This window comes from Amblyomma maculatum, chromosome 4 (genome assembly GCF_055883805.1).
Source record: "Amblyomma maculatum isolate TAMU_Amacu chromosome 4, ASM5588380v1, whole genome shotgun sequence".
NCBI classification, from domain to species: Eukaryota; Metazoa; Arthropoda; class Arachnida; order Ixodida; family Ixodidae; genus Amblyomma; species Amblyomma maculatum.
Window position 1 is genome coordinate 12,847,202 of NC_139347.1, and position 21,126 is coordinate 12,868,327.

At 44.3% G+C, this 21,126-nt stretch overlaps 1 protein-coding gene across 5 annotated transcripts; it reads right to left on the bottom strand.

The window, feature by feature from the left end:
* Positions 1–633: 633 nt before the first annotated feature.
* Positions 634–21,076, bottom strand: LOC146190309 (uncharacterized). Of its 5 annotated transcripts, none has more exons than XM_084600749.1 (6): positions 20,887–21,076; positions 19,547–19,738; positions 16,376–16,720; positions 12,218–12,301; positions 6,021–6,242; positions 634–3,548 (listed from the first exon to the last, which is right to left on the bottom strand). In XM_084600749.1, exons 1-6 carry the CDS (start codon positions 21,031–21,033, stop codon positions 2,748–2,750), a joined length of 1,791 nt encoding a protein of 596 aa, XP_084456875.1. In that variant the 5' UTR covers positions 21,034–21,076; the 3' UTR covers positions 634–2,747. The 5 variants fall into 5 exon arrangements, with proteins under 5 accessions (XP_084456875.1, XP_084456876.1, XP_084456877.1 ...); XM_084600750.1 differs by having other exon boundaries at positions 6,021–6,206; positions 20,887–21,075; XM_084600751.1 differs by lacking the exon at positions 12,218–12,301.
* Positions 21,077–21,126: the final 50 nt, after the last annotated feature.

A 21,126-nucleotide genomic window follows, 5' to 3' on the forward strand; every position in this document is an offset into this window, starting at 1 on the left:
CACAAACGGCGTACACTGTGAAACACCGAAATTTGCGATCCAATTACAAAACCAATCATTAAATATGACACAGACATAACTAAGCTGACATGCTGGTTACTCTAAAGGCATATTTCTATCTCAAACTTTCCGCTGGACATCACGCAAGTCCATGTATATACTCGGAAGTTCGTACGTGGTTGAGATGCAAAGAATTTCAATTGGATACCTACAACTACCTCGACACAAATGTTTTTAGGTTGCGTGCGCGATTTCAATGCAAATGCACTAATCCGGGTTATACTAGGCTACTATCCCAAGCAGAATCTTGTCTTGCTTGCTTGCGGAACAGCTCACAGCAACGCTATGCATAGGAACGCTGCAGCGCTTTCATCACCGCCGCGTAGCGATGCAGGCGAGGTCGTTGATGCGAGAGGGACGATACCGAGGCGGAGCTCCAGATTCTGCTTGGCTCAAAAAGCTTTGTTGGAGACAAAGGTCTTATTTTAGGCAACACCACTCTCATGCTACATTAGAAATCCTCAGCATTTTTTTCTAATCCAACCTCATGAAATGTCATTTGCATTACTAACCTGATCATCATCACGACACGTCCATTTCTTCAAGGTATGCCACAGTGAATATTAAACATGCTGCTGAGTCAGCTGCTTTATTATACACAGGTTATGCAAGCATGCCCAAAAGGTTTTGATAATGCAGTAGACAAATAACTATGACAGCTTCCCTGCTGACAACTGGAAATGGCATCAATAAAAACATATTTGCAATAAGGTGAGTGCTAGCAAAATTTGTGTGAAGCTTGCAATGGTATACATACAGCCAAAGAAGAGTTGCACGATTGTGCAATGAATTTATTTTTCTCCCCAGGAGATTTCAATTCAAAGAAGCAAGAAAAAAAATCCTTACATGAATGCATGGAGATTGATGAAATGTGACTTGTGAAGGCATGCAACCAGAGGTATAAGCCAATGCCAAAGATATCTGTCTACACAGCACTGACTGTACACCAATAAATGTCCACTAGCATAAATATACAACGACCAAACCAATTAAACTGTAAGCTAGCATTGGTTGCTAGTTTACTTGTGGACCAACACACTTCTGATTTTGCTCACGTATGGCTGCATGGTAACAACACTGCATGAAAGTGTGAGGAGCATTTTTTTTTCAACATCTGCTGTCATTTACACTTTGCACTAAGATCACATTGCCACTCACGCACTCTGACTGAGAGGTTCATGCACACATGAAGAAACATTGGATGGTTCTAAACATGCCCCAACGACCATTCCTGCGCAAAGAGCTACTTGGTTTCAACCTACAGAGCCAAGAGTAATGCAAACAAAATAACCTAAATGTGCTTTGTATTAATGACTGACAACATGCTTTTGAAATAAGATATGCAAATGCAAGCCTCACATATAACCTACAAAAGTTATAGATATATAAGAAAAGCAATAACTGTACAAAGATCAGATAACCCTAGATCAAACCAAAAGTGTCGGATCCACTTAATGGAAAAGACATGAACCATCCGGAAATGCACAGAATAGTCTCAAAATTGCATTCAATAATAATGGTCCTCTTATTTTATTAGGTTCCTGCAAGTGTAAAGCAGCAGTTTACAACCTCTGCATCGCAAGTTAACTGTCAAGCATTTGAAAACAAATGCACGAGTTCAATTATTTACAGTTATTAAAATAGAAACACAGTACATTGCCATAATGGAACCCTGCAAAACATTTCATTGTGAGCTATGTCTCAAACCTGCAAGCAACAAAAGTTGCTAAGGTTTAGCACAAGTAATTTGCAGAAAGAGTGAAGGATCAACATTAAGGTTATGCACACACGATGATACATGGCCTGGATTTCAATTTGTCATAACAACCATTCCTGTGCAAAAACCTAGTTGACTTCACAAACCTATAGAAGCAAGAATGATACAAACAAAATAACCTAAACATGCTTTGTATCATCAACTAATAAGAGTTTTTTTTTTTTTAAATAACATGTTCAAAATATACGGTCTTCTTTTTTTTTTTGAAGAACATATTCAAAATACACAGTCTGTCTATCCAGTGATATACACTACTGCAAAAAGCCTGCAAGCCATAATTATCTGCAGCAGCAGCAGAAAGTTTTTATATGCTGTCTGCAGCAGTTGCCTGTCCCTTTGCAAAAAAGTGGACCTTTGTGCACAAAACGTGCACAGACAAGCATAGTATCCATTGCACTAAGAAATAATCTGAAATAGGGACAGCAAAAGTGGTGAAACAAATATTTCATTTTTATAAATGACACCACGTCTTCATTCCATTAAGTGGACAGTACACTTCAGTTCACTGTTAAATCAAAACTAATGAAACAGCAAGCGCTGTACACGTGTCGAACACGAGCCTCAAAATGACCGCTACATCATCGAGAGGTTCCAGGCATGCCTGGCACTGCTAAAGGCACTGCAAGGGCCTTCCACAACACTGCCATTTGCTCTCACAGAGGGTAGCATGCATGACATCTGGAGGAGTGCAGTCACGTAGCATGTGCACCGCCTTCTGTGAGTCCCATTAGATGCCACAGAAGTCCCTGCAGTGTCGGTCACCGTCTGCTGCGCTCTGAAGGAAACTCTTAGTGATTCTGGACGCAGCCAACCAATCGCAGCACCCAGCGTGCCAAGTCCTGCCTGAACCTTCATTCATGAACCACAATTCATTCCCCTGTAGTGCACTGACCCGCACCGACCCACCGCTTCAATCGCCCTTGGCCTCCTCAGCCGCGTCGGGGGCGGCTCCCTCGCTGGGCGGCGGCTCGGCCTCTTCAGGTGCGGGTCGCTCCTTCTTGGAGCGCTTGTGCTTGTGCTTGGAGGAGCGGCGTTCTTCTTCTTCCTCGTCGTCGCCGCCGCGGTGGTGTCGGCGACGCGACGACCGGTGCCGTTCCTCTTTGTCGCCCCGATGCTCACGGTGTCGTCGCTCATAGCGCGACTCCTCGTACTCGTCGTCCGGGCCACCCCTGTCCCGGCGGTCACGGTCCCGGTCACGCTCGCGGTCGCGTTCCCGCTCCCGGTAGTACTCGCGGTAGCGCCGGGACTCGCGCCTCTCCTCGTCGTCGTAATCGCGGCGCGACGAAGGGCGCTCGCGCTCCCGATCGCGTTCCCTGTCGCCACGTTCCGCACGGTCCCCGTGCCTGTCGCCGCGGTCTCCGCTGCGGCCCGACCACGTGCTTCCGCCGCCATCGTCCCCGTACGACTGGCCGTAGCCGCCGGCGCCGTTGTAGTAGGACGAGCGGCCGTCATCATATCCCGAAGAGCCGCGATCGCTGCCGCCTCCTGCTCCAGCCCCGCCGCTTCCAGGCAGCGGCGGGGGCGGGTGCGTGAACCGCGGCGGTGGGAAGGCGCCAGTCTCGTAGCCCGGAGGAGGCACGCCTGGAATCATACCCGGGATCGGCGGCGGCACGCCGAGCCCGTCCAGGCCCATGCCCATGTAGCCGGGCGGCGGCATATGAGTGGGGGGCAGGGTGATGCCGCCCATGCTCTGGTCCCCGGCCCCGATCACCTGCGAGGTGCCGACAGGGAAAGGTGCTCTCAGTTCGACCGAGGCAACAGTGAACGCTGTAGGGTGCAAGCACTTACATAGGCAAGGCCAACACACAACTGGAGGTGCCTTCAATTTGCCACTACCGTCGGTCAGCGAAATAGCAATACCATGTTCAATCATTTCCCGAGAAGTTCACCGAGCAGAGGCAAACTGAAGTAACCCACAAAGATGTGACAGCACAAGAGAGTGGACAGAGTACAGCTGTGCAGACAATGAGTGAGGGGGGGGATCATGACAGACAAAAGTATGTATGTAGGCAGGATGCCATATTTAGGGTGCTATAGCAGGAATAGAAGACAAAGAAAGGTTGTGCAGTGATCGCATAGAAGTCTAGCAGTACATCAGGCTGTTACAACTGGAGGTGGAGATTGCCATTCAAAAAAGAGGCTTAATGAGAGCAACAAAAAAACCTATTTTGGTAATGCTGAGCAGGCTAAATGAAATGTGTCATGTGCAATAGAATTCTATCAGAGGTGTACAAAAATTCACTACATTCTTTCACAAATTGTGCAAAAATGTATACGACCATTTAACTGCTGGGTGAACTAACAATAGCTCTATAAAGGCATGCATATGACTCATTTTTGTTTGTCGAGACTGAATGCAAGGACCGCAGAACGTTGCTGATGAACACAAGCAGTTTTTTAGAACAGCACATACTATATACACAGCCAACCAACAAATATTGCAGCTGCTGTTGACACTGCATCATCTCAAACCTTTCATTTTCTCTCTGTACCTGCAGTTCCCAATCTAGCATTAATAAAAACTTAGTGACAAAAAATTGCAATGCAGATCAAAGAAACTAAGCAAAAAGTGAGTGAAAAAAGTCTGAACTTAAGGCATTGACAATAAGTGAGCTTTATTCTTGAAATCATACAGACCATTATGTTACAGAGCAAGGATAACCAAACAAACACAACAAAAGCAGAGACTTCTACAGGCTCCCACCCTTCCAACCCCATTTCTATACCGGATATAGAGCAGACAAGGTGCTCAACCCTGAAACATTAATGCTAAACATAGAATTCCATGTGGCAGTGATTTCAATTCTGAACAAATAAAAGCCTTTCAAATAGACATGTTAGAAAAAGAACAGGTTGTAAGATTAGAAACATGCTGAGTCAATTACGAAAAGCAAAGCCTGCTCAGGTCAGAAGTTGCCACATAATGCTACTCAGTGCCAACTTGCTCAATGATTTGAACGGGAATGCACATTTAACAAATATACCCCACAGCAAGAAATATGATAGAGATGTGATAAACTCATTCCGAGGTGTTGTCAGACTGAACAAATACTAATGAAAATCTAGAATGAGGACGACCTCCCAAACATCTCACATGGGCAAAGCAGGGCAGAGCACAGCAATCAGATACTATATCATGCCTGAAGAATGCCATACAAACATACAAGGTACCAATTTTCAGTAAAAGCAGAGAAAAAGAAAAAGGCTTTATATTATGTTCGGGGAAACATTAGTTCTTCTTTTAACATGTAGCATACTCTAGATGAGTAAGCAGAACTGCACCCTGTATGCTCTTTTCAACAACATTCTAAGCAAGCGTGTCTAACCAAATCAAATGGGAAAACAAAAAGTCAAGCTTATGCCAGTTAGCAATTTATTTCTGGCATTTATACGCAAGCCTTTCACATACACCAATGTGTGATAAGTAAGCCTTTCAGTGGCAAGCTTTTATGCAAAGTCCCTCATTTATGCCATCCGAGAAGTAGTTACGAGGAAGAGAAATAGAAAGGATGAAAGGTAGAATGGAAAGTAGTTGGCCAGTGAGGAAAAGAACAAGTGACAGTGACTTTTAATTAAAAGGCATATAATATCAAAGCAAAAGCTAATTCCAGCAGCTTCATTCAATCGTTTCCAGGTGAGAAAGCATTAGGACAGCAGAATGTGTACCAAACTGTTCACTGTACCTAATGTTTGCTACAGCTTAGCAGAGTCACTGCATTAGATTATGCTCATGGGCATCTGTCCTGGCATATTACATGTAGCAGACAATCCAGAGTGATTAGGAAGGCAGGCAGCATTGCAGCCAATACTCAGTATCTTTAGCATTTGACAATATATTTAAAGGAAACCTGCGCATCATCTACTCTCTACTAGAGGTCAAATACAAAAAACTAAATTCTTTAGTATAATGCTCAAACATACTCCCGAGTATGTTACTGGGCGCAGGCTATGGCTGTGAATCAGCCTGTCACTTCAATTCTAGCTATAGCTGCTGCATGTGTGCAAAAGACTATGTAAGCTATGCAGCAGCCAGTGCTGAATCACTCACACTCTAACCTTAACTGCACAGAGTGAAGTCCACTGCAGGGAACACCAAGAGCATGCCAGAAAGAGGATAAGAGGGAAAGCAGGAAGGGAAGGATAGGAGATAGCCTTTCCCTGAAGAAAGAGGGAGGGGGCGCACCTGAATGACCCCTTCCTTGGCGGCGCCCGGCCGCCGGCTGGGCAGGGATGGGGCGCCGCCACCAATGACGTCGATGCTGCCCGACATCTTGCGGCCCGGTGGCGGTCCCGCCTTCTTGGAGCCCAGTGGGGGCACACTGCCCACGCCAGTGTACTTGCTGTTCTCGTTGACTGGGGGAATAGGCACCTGCAGTGGGGATGGGGAGGACAGGGTGCACGGCCCCTGCTGCTGTTGCCAATGCCTGTTCGGAACACTGTCCTCTCCCCTGATGATACTAACAGACATCACACGCCAAAGGCCCAGTGAGAGCATTTTGAGTTAGCACAACAGTGACAAGAGGAATTTAACAATCACAAGCCCTTCCTGTCTTTTACTTTTCTGTACCTTCACAGTGCAGCTGCGTACACCCCAGTTAACTGGCTGAGCACCATTATAGCAAGCAGCCAAAACATGCGAGAAACTCGAGAACTCCTGGCATGCTCGAGGCTGCTTTGTCTTTTCCATGGCTAGAAATGAAAATTGCATGGAGCTGGGCATGTAGCACTGGTTTCAGGGGAACTTCCTACCATGACTTCAAAGGTGCCGCTAGATTATGAACCAAAGATGCGCAAATGCATACCTCGATGCATTCTGCATGTGTTCATCATGTCTGAAGCCAAAGAAACTCGTGCAGCACATGGTGGATTCAAGCACCCGCCCAAGCAGGATACCCCGCTTCCACTGAATGTAGTGAGTGCAAAACTCGCATTCCCTCTGTATCTCATTTATGCAAACACATCGCTAAATCCACGGGTGCTAACAGTAAGGCTTGAAGAAGCCCATAGCAAATTCCTTGATCAAAGGGGTAAGACAGGGCATTGAACATGCATCTGAAATGATGGGTGTTGGCTAAAAACCACATACTCGACGGGGGCAGTGCGGCTACCGTTTTTGAGCAAGAACGTGGCACGTGGAGAAGCCCTGCAAGATCAAGGAAGACCCTCATCCCTTAAATGCCATCGAGGAACCAACTTCACCTGACCAGGATGATAGTGGGCACATGCCTAAGCAGTTTATTTTTAGAAACCTTAAACAACAGCTGCACTGCAATAACCCAAAAGCAGAATATCATAGCTCTCCTCTGAGGTTTCCTCCTGTCCTTGTTGTGCTAATCATTGGTTTGAGTATGCACGATTGATTAACTAAGCAACAAGGTTCACTGAACATGACTAGACCAGTTAGTTTGTAAGGCTCGATAGGTTAGGTCAGTGCAAGCAGGACAATGAAAAAAAAAAAAAAAAGACTTTACAATCAAGGACCCATATTACAACTTCTATCACTCGAGGCATCGATCCACTGAGAGGGTCAAAACATTCGCTGACTGGATGAACCACCCTGGATTGTTGCAGCACTCGGTTGCAGTGAAAAATGCACTCACAATGCAAGTGCCATGGGCACCGCAAATATTGACACCAGTGAATAAAGGCGCATTCACACTTCTCAGTCTCAGTGACAGTCGCACGCCAGTCACATGCTGCTCGATTTTCTTGCTTTGTGAGAGCGAGTCAAAGCACGATAACCAATCAGAGGCACCGGGGAAGCGAATGGAAGCTAGTTCCACATTCGGCTCCTTATTGCCAGTAAGCAGTAAAGATTGATAAGTATTCCAAACAAGGCCAATTAAGACACTCATGGATCGGTCTTGATAATGTGAACATCGATATTGCTGAGCAGCTCCCTGGCTACGAGAGGCAGCCAGTCGCACTCACTTTGTAACTCGCAAGTGTGAATTGACCTGCTGCCTAAACGCACAACATGCTAAAAACAGAATTACAGTATAACCTCGTTGACACTTTCTTCGGTCATACGATTTCCCATTTCGTACGGTCAAAATCATGGGCAGTAGAAAATCTCCCGCAGAACTACGCTATTTTTCTGCCGGTTATTTTGTTCCAAGATAACATAATTTCCTAGTTAATATGTTTAAATTTCAAGAACTTGTGGTCATACAGTAAGTTTGGTGACCAATCGGACATTTGCTAACATGTGAGGGGGCCGAACCTGGGGTCGCGCAACATGAAAAACGAGAACAGTGGCGCTCACCCACCACGGTTGCTTTCCTGCAGTGCGTGCAAATGGGTGAAGCATCAAAGAAGGATGAGTCGACATAAAAGGTGCCCGTTCAAGTCCGCAAGACAAGACTTCATAAGGAGAAACGTAGTGGCTTCTTTGCATTGTCTTAGGGCATAAGGGTGAATCATTTGAGAGCTACAACAATGCACTTACATATGAGTGGCCAGGTCTGGGGAATGCAGCATGAAGAACAAAAACATGCCTTTGAGCCATCGCGATTGCTTCTCCGCATTTTATTATTAGGAGGCGAAGCACCCAGAAACAACTAAGGAAGCGATCCCGGCACGACGTTGCCGTCAACAGATCAAGTTTGCTAATAAATCTTTTCCACACTTAGGACATCGCAAATGCGGACTAAATTCTGCGAGGACTAAAAAAAATAGAACCTATTCTTGCTTTGCTAATTTACACTTTTATGCACTGAAAGTGTCAATATGTACTAAAATATTAAATGCCTTTGTATCGCATTCAACAGTTAAAATTTTCAAAACAAGGCACTCAGACTCTGTTTTCCAGGATTACAAACGTTTTCTCCTGAATTCTTGTTTAAATCTATCAATAAGGTTTTACTGCGTGCACCCTAACAAAATCATTATCATTTTAATAAAAGTTATCAGCAAATATACAACTGCTCATCATCCAAAAAAAATAGATTCCTTTGGTCATTACTTTTGAACACAGTTGCTATGATCGAGCTGTTTTATTTCCACGAGCACAGAAGTGATGCATCTCCAAGACCGATGATGGTGCACCCCATATGCATTATCAGAGGCTATGCAGCAAAAACTGACTGAATCAAGCATATTTCAGCAACAATGCGTGCTTCACCAATTTTATCACTGGCTTATCATTACAACTGAGTGCCACATCCAATTTCACAGTGGTCAATCCCTTGAGCCATTGAAGCTATTATACGGGCCCCGTCTAGTCTCTTGCCTTTGGCCATGATGCTTGAACTACCATATGTTGCCGTGCATAAGTCAGCTCCCCTACTCAAAGGCAAAAATATACACATGTCAAATACAAGTCAACGATAGCCACCATGCCGCTGCCCAGGGTAGCTAAAAGCAGGAAGATACACACCTACAAAGTCCTTCGGTAATGGCAGTGCGATGCAACCAGTTGTAAGTAAATGGAGATACAAGGCGATGAAATGACGCGCCTTATTCCTGCCTTCTGCACTTACATGGAGCCCAATTGACAGGCCTAAAAGGCAGAAAACCAAGCTACTAACGGTCCTGTAATTTCAGATTCCAGCATGACGGATGCCCCAGCTGATACCTAAAGTCTGTTTCCGTGCCACCTACTGCTTGCACAAAAACGTGGCCGCAAGCGAGAGTGAACCAGGTCAACAACACTCAATTCGAATTTCTGTTGACAAAACCAATCCACATATAAATTAAGAATTTTTTTTATATGCGAATACATACTAAGGAAGCAAGCTGCAGTGCCATGCAAGTACTACACACAGCTTGACCAAAACTACTTTACACCCTGCAGAATAGGTTGCCACCTCAACTTTGGCTGGCCACATATGTTAAGAAAGTCAACTTGTGCACGGCAATATATGGCATTTCAATCTACCGAGCAACTGATACCTCTAAAGAAATATAACGGGCATAAAAAATAGCTTTGACACAGCTCTTGATGAAATTTCCAGGCAAACAAACAATGTGTATGAAGACTGAAAGACAAATGAAATCCAACAAACGTATCCTTTTAGAGCACATAATCCAGCAGTTCAGCAGAACATGCTTCTTAACAGAATTTTGTCACCGAAAAAACTAGTGACCATCATTAGAACGACCCACAGTCCAGAAGTCGATTTACTGAAGCCACTTTTGTAAGCAGACATAAAACATGCACGTTAAACCACACCTAGCCCCTGGGCTTGCAATGCGCAAAGCTTCAAACATTTAGAAAAGGAAGTCAATATACAATCATAATTCATTACATTGTCTAAACCACAATCGCAACATCAATTTAGCACTTTATCAAGTGCTCTTTAGACAAATGCCTTAAGGGAGGGGCATTTCGCTAGTCATACAGGTACCTTTAACTACTATTAGTCAATAGGTGGGGGTGAAGGGCAGCACAGGGTGTGCAAATATTGAAATTTCTGAATATGAATCGAATACAGATATGGGCAAAAAATGCCTTTCAATAATGATTATCTGAAAACTGAAGAAAAAAATAATAAATAAAAGTTGAAAAAACAAAGCAAAGAATGTTTGTCTAATCCACTTTTGAATTCATGTGATATTCGCAAATAAAATTAAACTAGAATTGCACATAAGTGCATCCCCTACTGAAAGATCCAATACAAATTTTATGCAGGACTCCGTATACAAATTTTTGTACAGGAAGGAGCTGCAAGAAACCAGGTGTAGTTATCAAATCGCTGCTGAATAAATTAAACTCTCATTAATTTGGCTTTCAAGAGACCAGAAAAAAATTCCAAATTAACTGACAGCTCGCATAATCGAATGGGCCTGAAAAAATGTAAGATCTGTTTGCATCACAGTATTTTTATCTGATGAACACCTGCATAATGGCTGTCTGCACTAGAAGTGAAACTCAAGTGAGAACAACGTTTTTTTTCCCGATTTCGTTAAGTGCTTCACCTTGCACACATGGTCGGGAAGGCCCTCTTCAAGAAAAGCAAGGGTCCCTTTTCACAAAGCAGCCCCGTCGCGTTTTGAGGATTCTTCACTGCACAGCCCAAGCAGTCACGCATTGCGATGAAGCGCGCAGTGTGGGAGATACTGCGGTAAATTCGAAAATTTTCCGTGCAGTCGGTATTTTCTAATATTTTAAAATTTTGAATATCAGTTTTTCAAATATGGATATGTATCAAATAGCAAACATATTTGATTCATACTATTTGAAATTTCGAATATTTTCACACCCCTACTTTTTAATTTTCTTTTGAATACAGAAGTGCCCTTCCAGGTAAATTTCCTGCCACTTTTTTGTTTTTCATCATTTCCAGGAGTTATATTGAGTCAGGTGTCGCCGCTGCCTTCCTCACATTTTCTCACTCGCCACCGTGCCACAATTTGATAGAGGCGAAATGAAAAACCGCACATGAAGTACTGTGCGATTTCAGTTCACGCTAGAGAACACCCAAATTATCAAAATTAACTCGCTGCCTCTCACTAGCCCCCATGTGCAGCTTTGCATCGTTAAAGCCAACACTTAAGTGGCACTATGCAATCCCTGGAATGCTCCCCCCTCCTCCCATTTTCTCTCAGCGCATGCACCTAAAACATGCACTGTGATTTAAGAGCAATGTTCATCTTGTTTGCGTGCTCTGCTCTCTCTACCATTCCGTACACATGCTCAAAATGCAGTGAGTAGTTCTGCCTCATGTATTATGTGAAAAGTAGCAAGTGTGCCCAAAGACCTGAACTGCCCCGTTTGAAACAAAAGCACCGACGGATGAAATTGTTGTTGTTCTTACACCCAGTGAAGCTAGAGGTAACAAAAACTGTGGCATTCTTTTTGTCATTCGAGGGGCACTGAGAGCAACTGCCACCAATTTTAAGGAGCGCTCAAATCTACGTCCCTCAACCTGCTGTTACCAGCAAGCAGTGTGCTGTGTCTAAACACAGAGGGTGGAGGATCTCTCTCTCTCTGAGCACACCTCCAGCGAGTGAGATGGCCAGCGGTCAGACTCTACTGGCCACTAACCTGCCTCAAGTTGTCAACACACACAGGGCGAACACCACAGGAAGTCAACATGACCAATGTGGAAAAATGCACACAACACTGTGCCCCGTCACATGAAACTCTTTTTCTAGTGGGCATAAACGCAATGGCCCCACTAGCAACGTTTTAAGATTTTCGCTCATGCACTGCCGAGAAGGTTAAGCAGCAAAAAAAAAATAAAAATAAAATGAACACATATGTTACAAGTCACCATAATGTGAGGAAAACACTGCCAGGGCATGCAGTTGCGAAGAGGCAATACACAAGGTTCATCACGAGCGCAAGTGAGCACAGGCCAGAAAGGGTTACAAAGACGCAAGAAAAGCACACGACCCCCGGACGAAGTCAGCGGCCTATGCTGGCGCAGTAAATACCTTTGCATTTGCACCCAGGTCCGGGCTAAGAGTCGTCAGAGCCGAGTCACTATAGCACAAGCTGCGTCCTTCTCTTCCGTCTTGCTGAGAGAGGAACAATAAACTGACAGTAACCACTTCACACGTCAAGAGAGCAGCACTTAAGAAAAAGCTACGCCCGCCTTGCAACAACACCTCGGAGCGGTTGCACAGTGACAACGAATTATCTGCTGGCAGTTCACTCAGCCTACGCAAATTCCTTGACGAGACTTTAAAATAACCCTGCCATTTTCATGGCTCAGGCAAGAGGACTAGGTATAGCAGGTTAGTTAGTGCCAGGCACTGGAGCCATGCTCAGTTATAAATGGTTACAGATAGAATAATGAAATAGCTATGGTGGGGAAGTGAGCAACATGTATAACACGGAAAGGATTTTGCAGAGACCTGAAGAGGGAAACACATGCAAGTGCAGATAGGATAGAACGACTTCGAGGGAAACATACAAAAGGCTGCAGAAATCACATAAAAGCAAAGGCCTTCAAAAAGCACAGCGCCAAATGAATAATGAGGTAGTATGACAAACAACATGCGGAAACCTTCAAATAAGACCTCTTGCCATGCAGCCTTCAACAAACATTTCAGCACAGCAGAAACCAGCAGTAGCATTAAAACAAAGCAGCAAGTTTGGGCTATAACTCAAGAAATGATGGAGCAAAAGAAAGAGGTTCTAAAGAACTTCAGTTACCTCCTATAAAAGCTAGTTGAGAACTGTGACAAATTACATTAAATTCAAACTAGTAGAGTACAAATAATAGAGCAAGATATGCAACACATATCACCACTACAGTAGGAGGAGTACATTTGTCTTAATTAACTAATTAAATTTTTGTCATACCCAGACTAACAGCCATTAATTCCCATGCCACTGGCAAGTAGTTCAGTATCCAAGAACATTAGAATTCAAGTTCCTCTGTACATGGCATCATCCAGCAAATACCTGAAATACTAGATACACCAGATGAACTAAAGCCTGACGGGTCCACGAAAGCTAGTCTTTCGGAAAGTACCAAGTGAGTACTAGTTCAATTCTTCATAGCAGGCACAAACTTTACAATTTTTAAACCTATTTCATTCTTATTTCCAGTAAGTCCTGATGCGGCAATGCGAGCTGTAACTCTTACAGCCATGATTCACTGCCAAGACAAACATAAGAGATCATTCGCTTCATTCAACACTTACTGTAACCAGTTTCAGGTCTAGATCAATTGTTTGCCATGTATGTACAAAAGGTTAGAAACTAATCATGCTTCTACACTGGGCAACGCCAGAGCACTCATTCCAAAACATTATGCCTGGAGAGATGGAATAGTAGTATATATGAAGACTCCATTAGTTGAGCATTCTGTTTTCTGACTAACAAAACAAACCAAACTTCGAGCTGTATCCAACATGCAATTCGAGGCTCTTTTCCTGCGCTACACATGCAGTTCGCACACTTCATTCCGGAATCAAGTGGCTGCTCAAAACACCGCAGTATCATATCAGCTCCTGTAATTTAACGGGCACTGAAAATTACATCAGTTATTAGCAAGTACAAATGGATATTTAGATGCTTGTTATGAACTATTATGAGCTAAGGCATTTGACTAGTGACAGAAACAACAAGAAAGGATATGAAGAGGTAAGTTCTCGAGCAACAAAAAAAGCGTGAAAGCAACATCAAGCAAATCTAGCATGCTCACGCTAGCACAAGAGGTAAAGTTTTATTTCGTGCCGAAGTGCAACAACTCCACCCAAATAGTTGCTCCCTATTTAATAAACTAGGTACACCAAGCTAGTAAATTACCTAAAAATTTTGTTTTAACAGGTTTAGTTAAGCCTTCTGGAAAATGCAGAACCCAAAATGAAACTTTCGCTACACATTTCTGAGCATGTACGACATGCTTTAAATGAGGGATGGCTTGGCGTTCCCTAAGCCTCAGTGTGTTCTTCCATGTATAAACAACAAACAGGCCTAATTCAACAGCCAACATAAAGTGTTCCGCTTTTCTACTGTCCCCGCTGCAAGCACGTGTCATTTGCAAGTGGTTCTGAAACTTTTGGCAGACAACAGTGCAGAGAATGCTCCACTGTTCTGCAACCAGAACTCTTGGCGAGATATAGCACGGCGATAACATAAAAACCCGCATATAATACGAGGTGCAATTTCGGGGTAGCAAAAAAAAAAAAAAGTTTCTATCCACGTATAGTGCAAAAAGGAAAGATCAGCAAAAGTATTCATTTGCATTAGATTTCGCAGCTGCCCCACGGGGCATACGCGTTCAGTGCTTTTGCATTCAACGCCACCCCGCACCAAGCATCATGAAGTGCCACACAGCTTCATGTGCTGGTGCTGGTTCACTCCCCTCCTAGCACCGATACGCTAGATCGGAGAATTCCACACACCATAAGAAGAGTAGCCCACAATCGCTCCAGCAATCACAGAAGCCACATAGTCTTCACTTTGTTCTAAAACCAGTAGGTCGCTTTTAGCTTGGATGCGGGACAGCAGCTAGCATGCGCCGCGCTCACGCCTTTTCGCGTCCAGCACTGTGCATAAGCGTGCAGCGTGTGCGCTCCGTAAGTGTTCCTGGAATCAGAGTTTTTGCGATAGTTGTCATCCAGTGTATCGCTTGCCACAAGTCACTTGGTAAAGACATCTTTCTCATACCTCCAAACACGTTTGGTATCCCACATTTCTCGAGAGTGCGACCGAAGCACTCCTTAGGAATGCTGGTCAAGGGTCCCCGATTCGGCTGTAGGACGTGGCCAGCATGGCTGGAGGGGCTCATGAGAAACCCGTGCAACGTACCGAGTCATCATTTCGCTGTCCCTAAACCATATGCGAGATGTGACTGACCGCCTCCCGGTCGCGTGTGTTCATCGCGGGCGCCGTGGTCGTGAGGATTGCGGAGACAGCGCAGTAAAATCGAAACCATTGAAACAGTCAGCCGACGCCACCATTAGATAACGGCTCGTCTGGCTGGAAGCCTGAGGATGATAGCGCTGATTAATAACGAGGCCGGAACTGCGAATTTGTCCCGACGCACATATAATATGAGGCAGAAATCTGGCATGGTAAAATTGGGGAATAAAGCCTCGTATTATATGCAGGTTTTTACGATAGTTACCTAAACCAAGTCGGGCTAGTTGTGCTGTTCCTGAAGTCCCCTCCCCACTGTTATGTATCAGCAGAAAAGAAACAGAGCCTGAAGACTAGGTGTCCGTAGCCCTTTAAAAATGCCTTCAAGATAGCCATGACTAGCCTTATTTAGGCCCCGTTTTTCTCAGTATGCTGTGTGTGCATATGATGGTTTAGAGAAGCGACAGAATGCAGCCGATGCAATTCTGGAATTACATACTAAAGTGATGGGGACTGTACACAAAATGCACCTTACTAACTTACTAATGATTCGCTTAAAAAGGCGGTGGCCAGCTACACTCCAGCAAACGCTATATTGATGCAGTATCAGTGCGAAAACTGAACAACTTAGGCTATTGCGTAAGGCATGTTACAACAGCAATAGCTGATGTATCGAGGCATGTTCAGTGCAGAAATGTGGTTCGACTTCATCAAGCTTCTGCCCTCTACTGCCCTGTCCTTACCATCAACCCATGATAAGGCCAACTCCGGCAGTCACGCAGAACTAGATGCCTCAGTCACCATACATGAACAATAGTCTTACTGGTTAAAAATTTCCTGAGATAGATTTAATTGAGCCCCATCACCAGCTGGGGACAACTGCTGGGGTGCCACAAGTGGCCACAATTATGAAACCCTTCGAGTAACCCCAATTTCTAGCTTTCGCAGCCGCTTCAAGCATGCTAATGGCGGAGGTTGAGCTGTCAATGCCACAAACTCAATATGCACCTTTCTGAGAAACTTTAGACCAATGCCAAAGTAAGCACAAAAATATTATGTCCAGATTTTGTTAGTCTGAAAACGCCATTTGCATGCGAGGTAATTTTCTGAAGAACCTCGGGCTATTTGCGGGTACCGCTGCAAGCTCGATGTTCTTCCTGCCCCAGAAACCTACACACAAAAAGCACAAGATGGTCAGGCACAAACACAGGGGAGCTGCACCAAGCACTTTTGTGAAAACTGTCAGGCGCACGTTGGCAGTGGTAGCACAGACTCACCTTTATCGGAACATTGTTGTCCGACCTAAGCTTGCGCTGACGGTCGCAGTAGATCTTCCACGTGTCCTCATTGAAGCCATAGTTGAAGTAGTCGGTGATGTCGGCACCTGGCTTTCGCCATGGCTTGTCTTCGAGGGACTCAATGTTGAACTCGTAGATGGGGGCTCCATTGATGAGGCCTACCTCATCCACATCAAGGCCCTTGGTCTTGCCCACACCAGGCACCCCTGAACCAGGCCCTAGGTTGCTGGCAAAGGGCGGGCCTCGCTTGATATTCAGGTTCACTGTTTGGGTTGGGCCTGGGTAGCTGCCGTAGGGCGAGGCTTTGAGGTCACGGATGGTCACCTGCATGTTGGCAAACACACCAAGGACTAGTAGCAGTTTTAAAGAAAAAAGCTTTAGGATTTTCAAGGATTTTAAATGCCCTGATCCAGTAATTTCAAGAACTGTAGTCCTTGAAATAACTGTCGAGGTGACTGAATGCGATACTGGAAGTAAGGCATACCTGGCCCTGAAACACACTAGCAGTTCACACATTGGATATTTCAAACTATGTGCACTTTCTTCAAGCCTTGTTTGGTATCAGAGTACACAGCAGATCCTCAGTTATATGCCCCCCATTCATGTGAAAACCTGCACTTTATGATGAACTGGCCTGGGCCCAGTGAACCTCTACTACAGACAATGCGTTACAAAGTCTAAATTATGCGAACCAAAATTACATGCGCCCCACTTCATATGACAGCCAGCGAGAGCCATACAGTATGAAGACGACTAGTGGAGCACTTTAGTGGCAGACTCAAGACACTCCAAATCAAAACTATGATGAGGACTTGGTTGCGTAATGATGCGAAGTGAAGCTGCGTAATGATGCGAAGTGAAGCACAACTACCTGCATTGAGCGTTTCTTCAATGGCTCGGACATTGCAAGTGTAGCCTGCGGCCATTGGTGTGACGAGGCTGTCATTTGGTCCGCTTATAAGGCGAAAGCCTTTTCTAGGCTCATAGAACGAAATCTCATGCGCGAGAGTTGTGTGCAAGATCTTGACGCAAGATTCCGCAAGATGTTTCTCCTTGTTCAACGTTCCTGCCATCTGCAATCCCACACTTGAGCGCATGCGAAGGAATGCCATGTGACAGGAGCAATGTTGTATTGTCCAAACTCACACTTGCCGGAGAAAGTCTGATAGATACTGCACCTTACCTTTCCTGCAAACCAATCATATTTATATGCAGCACTACAACGAACGCAGATAAGAGGCAAATGATAGGAGAGGAAGGGTAGGCTTTTGCCATTTTCCTCTTAAGAGGCATCGAAGAGACCCTCTAATTTTTTTCGTTCAAATCACTCACGAGAACACTATGGAAATCCTTCGTGCATTCATTCCAGCAAGAAGTTACAGTGCTGATAGTAAATGGTAAGAGGCTTAACAATAGGAGCGTAATAAGTAACAATAGGTGAAAGGAGCACTTTATACAAGGGCGAATCATACCTTTGCTCGCACATGTGGTCCTGCACCTAAGCTGCTGCATATTTACAATGCTGTCGAAGACTGAAGACAAGGCTCTCGAGTTACCATCAATCAAATGTGAATGCCCAGTCATCACTTTCATTAACAGTGATTCATTTAAGCTAAAGATCAAACGGAAGTTCCAATACACTGCACGTGTTGCCATTCATACTGGTACAACTTCAAACATAGTAAATGTGACACGCTGTTGGCACCAAAATGTTATGCAGAAACAAATATGCTAGAACTTAATGACTTGGCACCGGAGGGCAGATACACACTAAAATCCCTCCCTCATCATACAACCCAACCTCTCTCTAATGTCTACTTGGACCTTTCGAGTAAACAATAGATAAAATGTGCCTCATGTAGTGTGTTCACTGTTTGTGCCCAAAAGTTGAATACATAGAGACTGAAAACTGCCTAAAGCATGTGCTAACTCATGGTAGGAATGAAAAGATAGTGATGTATATTTTAACAACTAAGCACTGCTCTAATAAAGAAATGATCAATAATGTTAATTTGGCAGTGAAAGTCACATAAAGCAAGCTAAAGCATCACCCTGCAGTTAAGTATTAGTCAGTAAATGCAATTTTTGTTTTGTTTTTTTGCTTTCAAAAGTGTTGGTTACATGCTAATTGTGCCCTTCAATAAAAAGCAACCCCATTGAATTGCCAGTAAAGTGTTTTCAGCTTCAAAAAATTATCTTACCGTTTGACACGTTATCGTATGCCTTTTTCATATCCGTAGCTACTAGTCAACACCGTGTGCAGAAGGTGGCTATGGGGTGACACCTGTAGAACCCCTTCAGCAGGTACTGCAAGTTCAGGTTATGTGCCAAGATTTGATCTAAATCCTATTCGTCATGGATAATATTTTGATGACTTTCAAGCCAACATGATAAGTGTGTGGCAATCATCTTTTCCTGTCTTACAAATTGTTGGTGTTAAGGATATAGAATGCAATTATGCTAATTGTGCCCTCCAATAAAAAGCAACCCCACTGAATTGCCAGTGAAGTGTTCTCAGCCTCTACTAATAGATGGTGCCATATTGTTTTGCACTTCTTTGCTAACGCTATAACTAATAACAAAACTATTGTCAAAAAGGCACATGTCACTGCACCATAACAACTTTTGGTCTGGAAACTAAAACAGATATACTACTGTACTAAAGCAGTTTAATTACTCTATGGCAACTGGGACTATGTGAGTTCTTAGCTCATCACTTTTGACAGTGTGCAATTATTATCACTCACTGATCATGATTTCCAGCATTGAGACACATAAAAACGGGCATATCCACTGATCAAAATTTTGAGAAATCATAGACAAAATTTACTGCATTCATAAAACAACTCCTGAATAAGGCACCTTACATATCTAATTTTACCACTGTGCAGAAAAAAAAAATCAGGTCTTTAAAATTCAGTTGTTGGTCTTTGTACATATTTTTTTCTATTTTACACACACAATGTACACTAACGATACTTATCAGTATCCCACAAACAATGCCATGATACTCTGCTTGAAATCATGCACTTTGTGCATAAATGAAAACCAAATTGATTGCTTTCCCCTCAGAGCTCGTTACTAACATCAGTGTCACCACCTCTTCACATCACACCTAAACACATAGCTTCTGCATCCAAGAAATCAAACCTGGACATCGTCGTCATCGTCGTCGTCATCATCCTCATCGTCGTCAGCTCCGTCACCAGCATCCCCATTCTTTTCAGTGTCTAAACCTGGGCCTTTAGCTTCACCGTCGGCCTCCACGGGATCTGTGCCTGTACCCTCCGACTGCTGTCCCTGCTCATCCTCACAGCTGAGCTCACCCGCTTCCTTGTCATCCTGAAAAAAAACGCCAAAAGGGGTGATCTTATACTCCTAGGCATCCCCATGCTCACAGTGAACTCTGGCCGAGATGCATTTACTAGACCAAAGGGAGAATATGTAAAAGCCTCTTATCAAGCAAGTTCGTTTGGTACCTTAAGATATCTTTTATGAACCTCGTAAATCAACTCTTGCTTTCAGGGAAATGTCGTCAAGTGTGATTATCAAGACACCTGACTGAGTCATCCGTAGGGCGCCAAAAACATGAAGGACACAAGCTGACACATGGAGAGATTGCTCTTGGCAACTGATGCTGTTTGCTCGGTCAGGTCTTTGCTCGAGCAAGTTCATTAGGATATCTTTGGTGACACTCAAGTAGTTACTCCAACAGAGAACTCCTTAATCTCAATAGCAACAGCGCTTTTTCTGCTATGCTACTAGAAGTCAGTTGGCGAGAACTCGACTGGTTTCCTGTACCATACCGCATGTTTTCACACGTACAAAATCTCGTAACCTTCTATAAAGCAGGAAATGGCCTACGCTGAGACAGCGCTCAGCCTAAATAACAGTGCACAACATCATGGCTTTAACGCGGTAGCTTAAAAAGCAAAAGAGTTAACCTTAGATCTAATTGGCAATCAACTCAGCTTTTCACAAGCATTCGCTGCGCAGCCTATAAAGCTTGAACATAGTTTTAGTTCAATAAGCTGCAACAGATTTCGTTAAAACATCAAGTTGGGCTAGTTGGCAATTTCTTGTTGGAATCATTTTTTAGCGGTAAAAACACGGACACAAAAGAACACGAAACACAAGGGACACCCGCTAGGACACCCGCAAGGGACACCCGCTAGCGGGTGTCCCATGTGTTTTGTGTTCTTTGTGTCCGTGTTTTTACCGCTACAAAATGATTCCAACTGCAACAGATATTTTTGCATACAAACAATACAGTTCGGGGCGCGCGATGTTCTACCTGCGACCTGCTGCGTTGTAACGCAGAGGCTGTCCTGAAATCGCACGCAACCCCATTATTGTTCTGTTTTCGCAGACTAAATCTATTCACTCCACTGGTTCTCCACAAAGCTTTGATAGGCGCCTAGTGTTAACCGGCCCATGCATGGCCGTGGCACCGCAGTAGGTTGTTGACCCAAGTTGGAGATTGTGCGTACCTGTTGCGATTCATGTTTATTTTGCAAAAGTGTTGAATCATCCGCCTGTGACTTCGGATCATCGGCCCCTTCATTCGATACAGCAGCGTCTGTTTTGTCATTATCACCGTACAACCAAGCATCATCGTCCTCTGCGGCAGCTGCCATTTTGCTAACGCATGGACTGGATATGGATCGGCTCTGAGCGATCGAGCCGATGGCCCGACGGATGGCTTTGCGTCTTTGCGGCTTTGCACGTGC

Coding starts and splice junctions, on each gene's coding strand:
- LOC146190309 (XM_084600749.1), bottom strand. CDS start 21,033: ATGGCAGCTGCCGCAGAGGACGATGATGCTTGGTTGTACGGTGATAAT. Junction 19,739..20,886: donor ATAAACATGAATCGCAACAG/GTACGCACAATC, acceptor GTTTTTTTTCAG/GATGACAAGGAAGCGGGTGA. Junction 12,302..16,375: donor ACAACAATGTTCCGATAAAG/GTGAGTCTGTGC, acceptor TTCCTCTCTCAG/CAAGACGGAAGAGAAGGACG.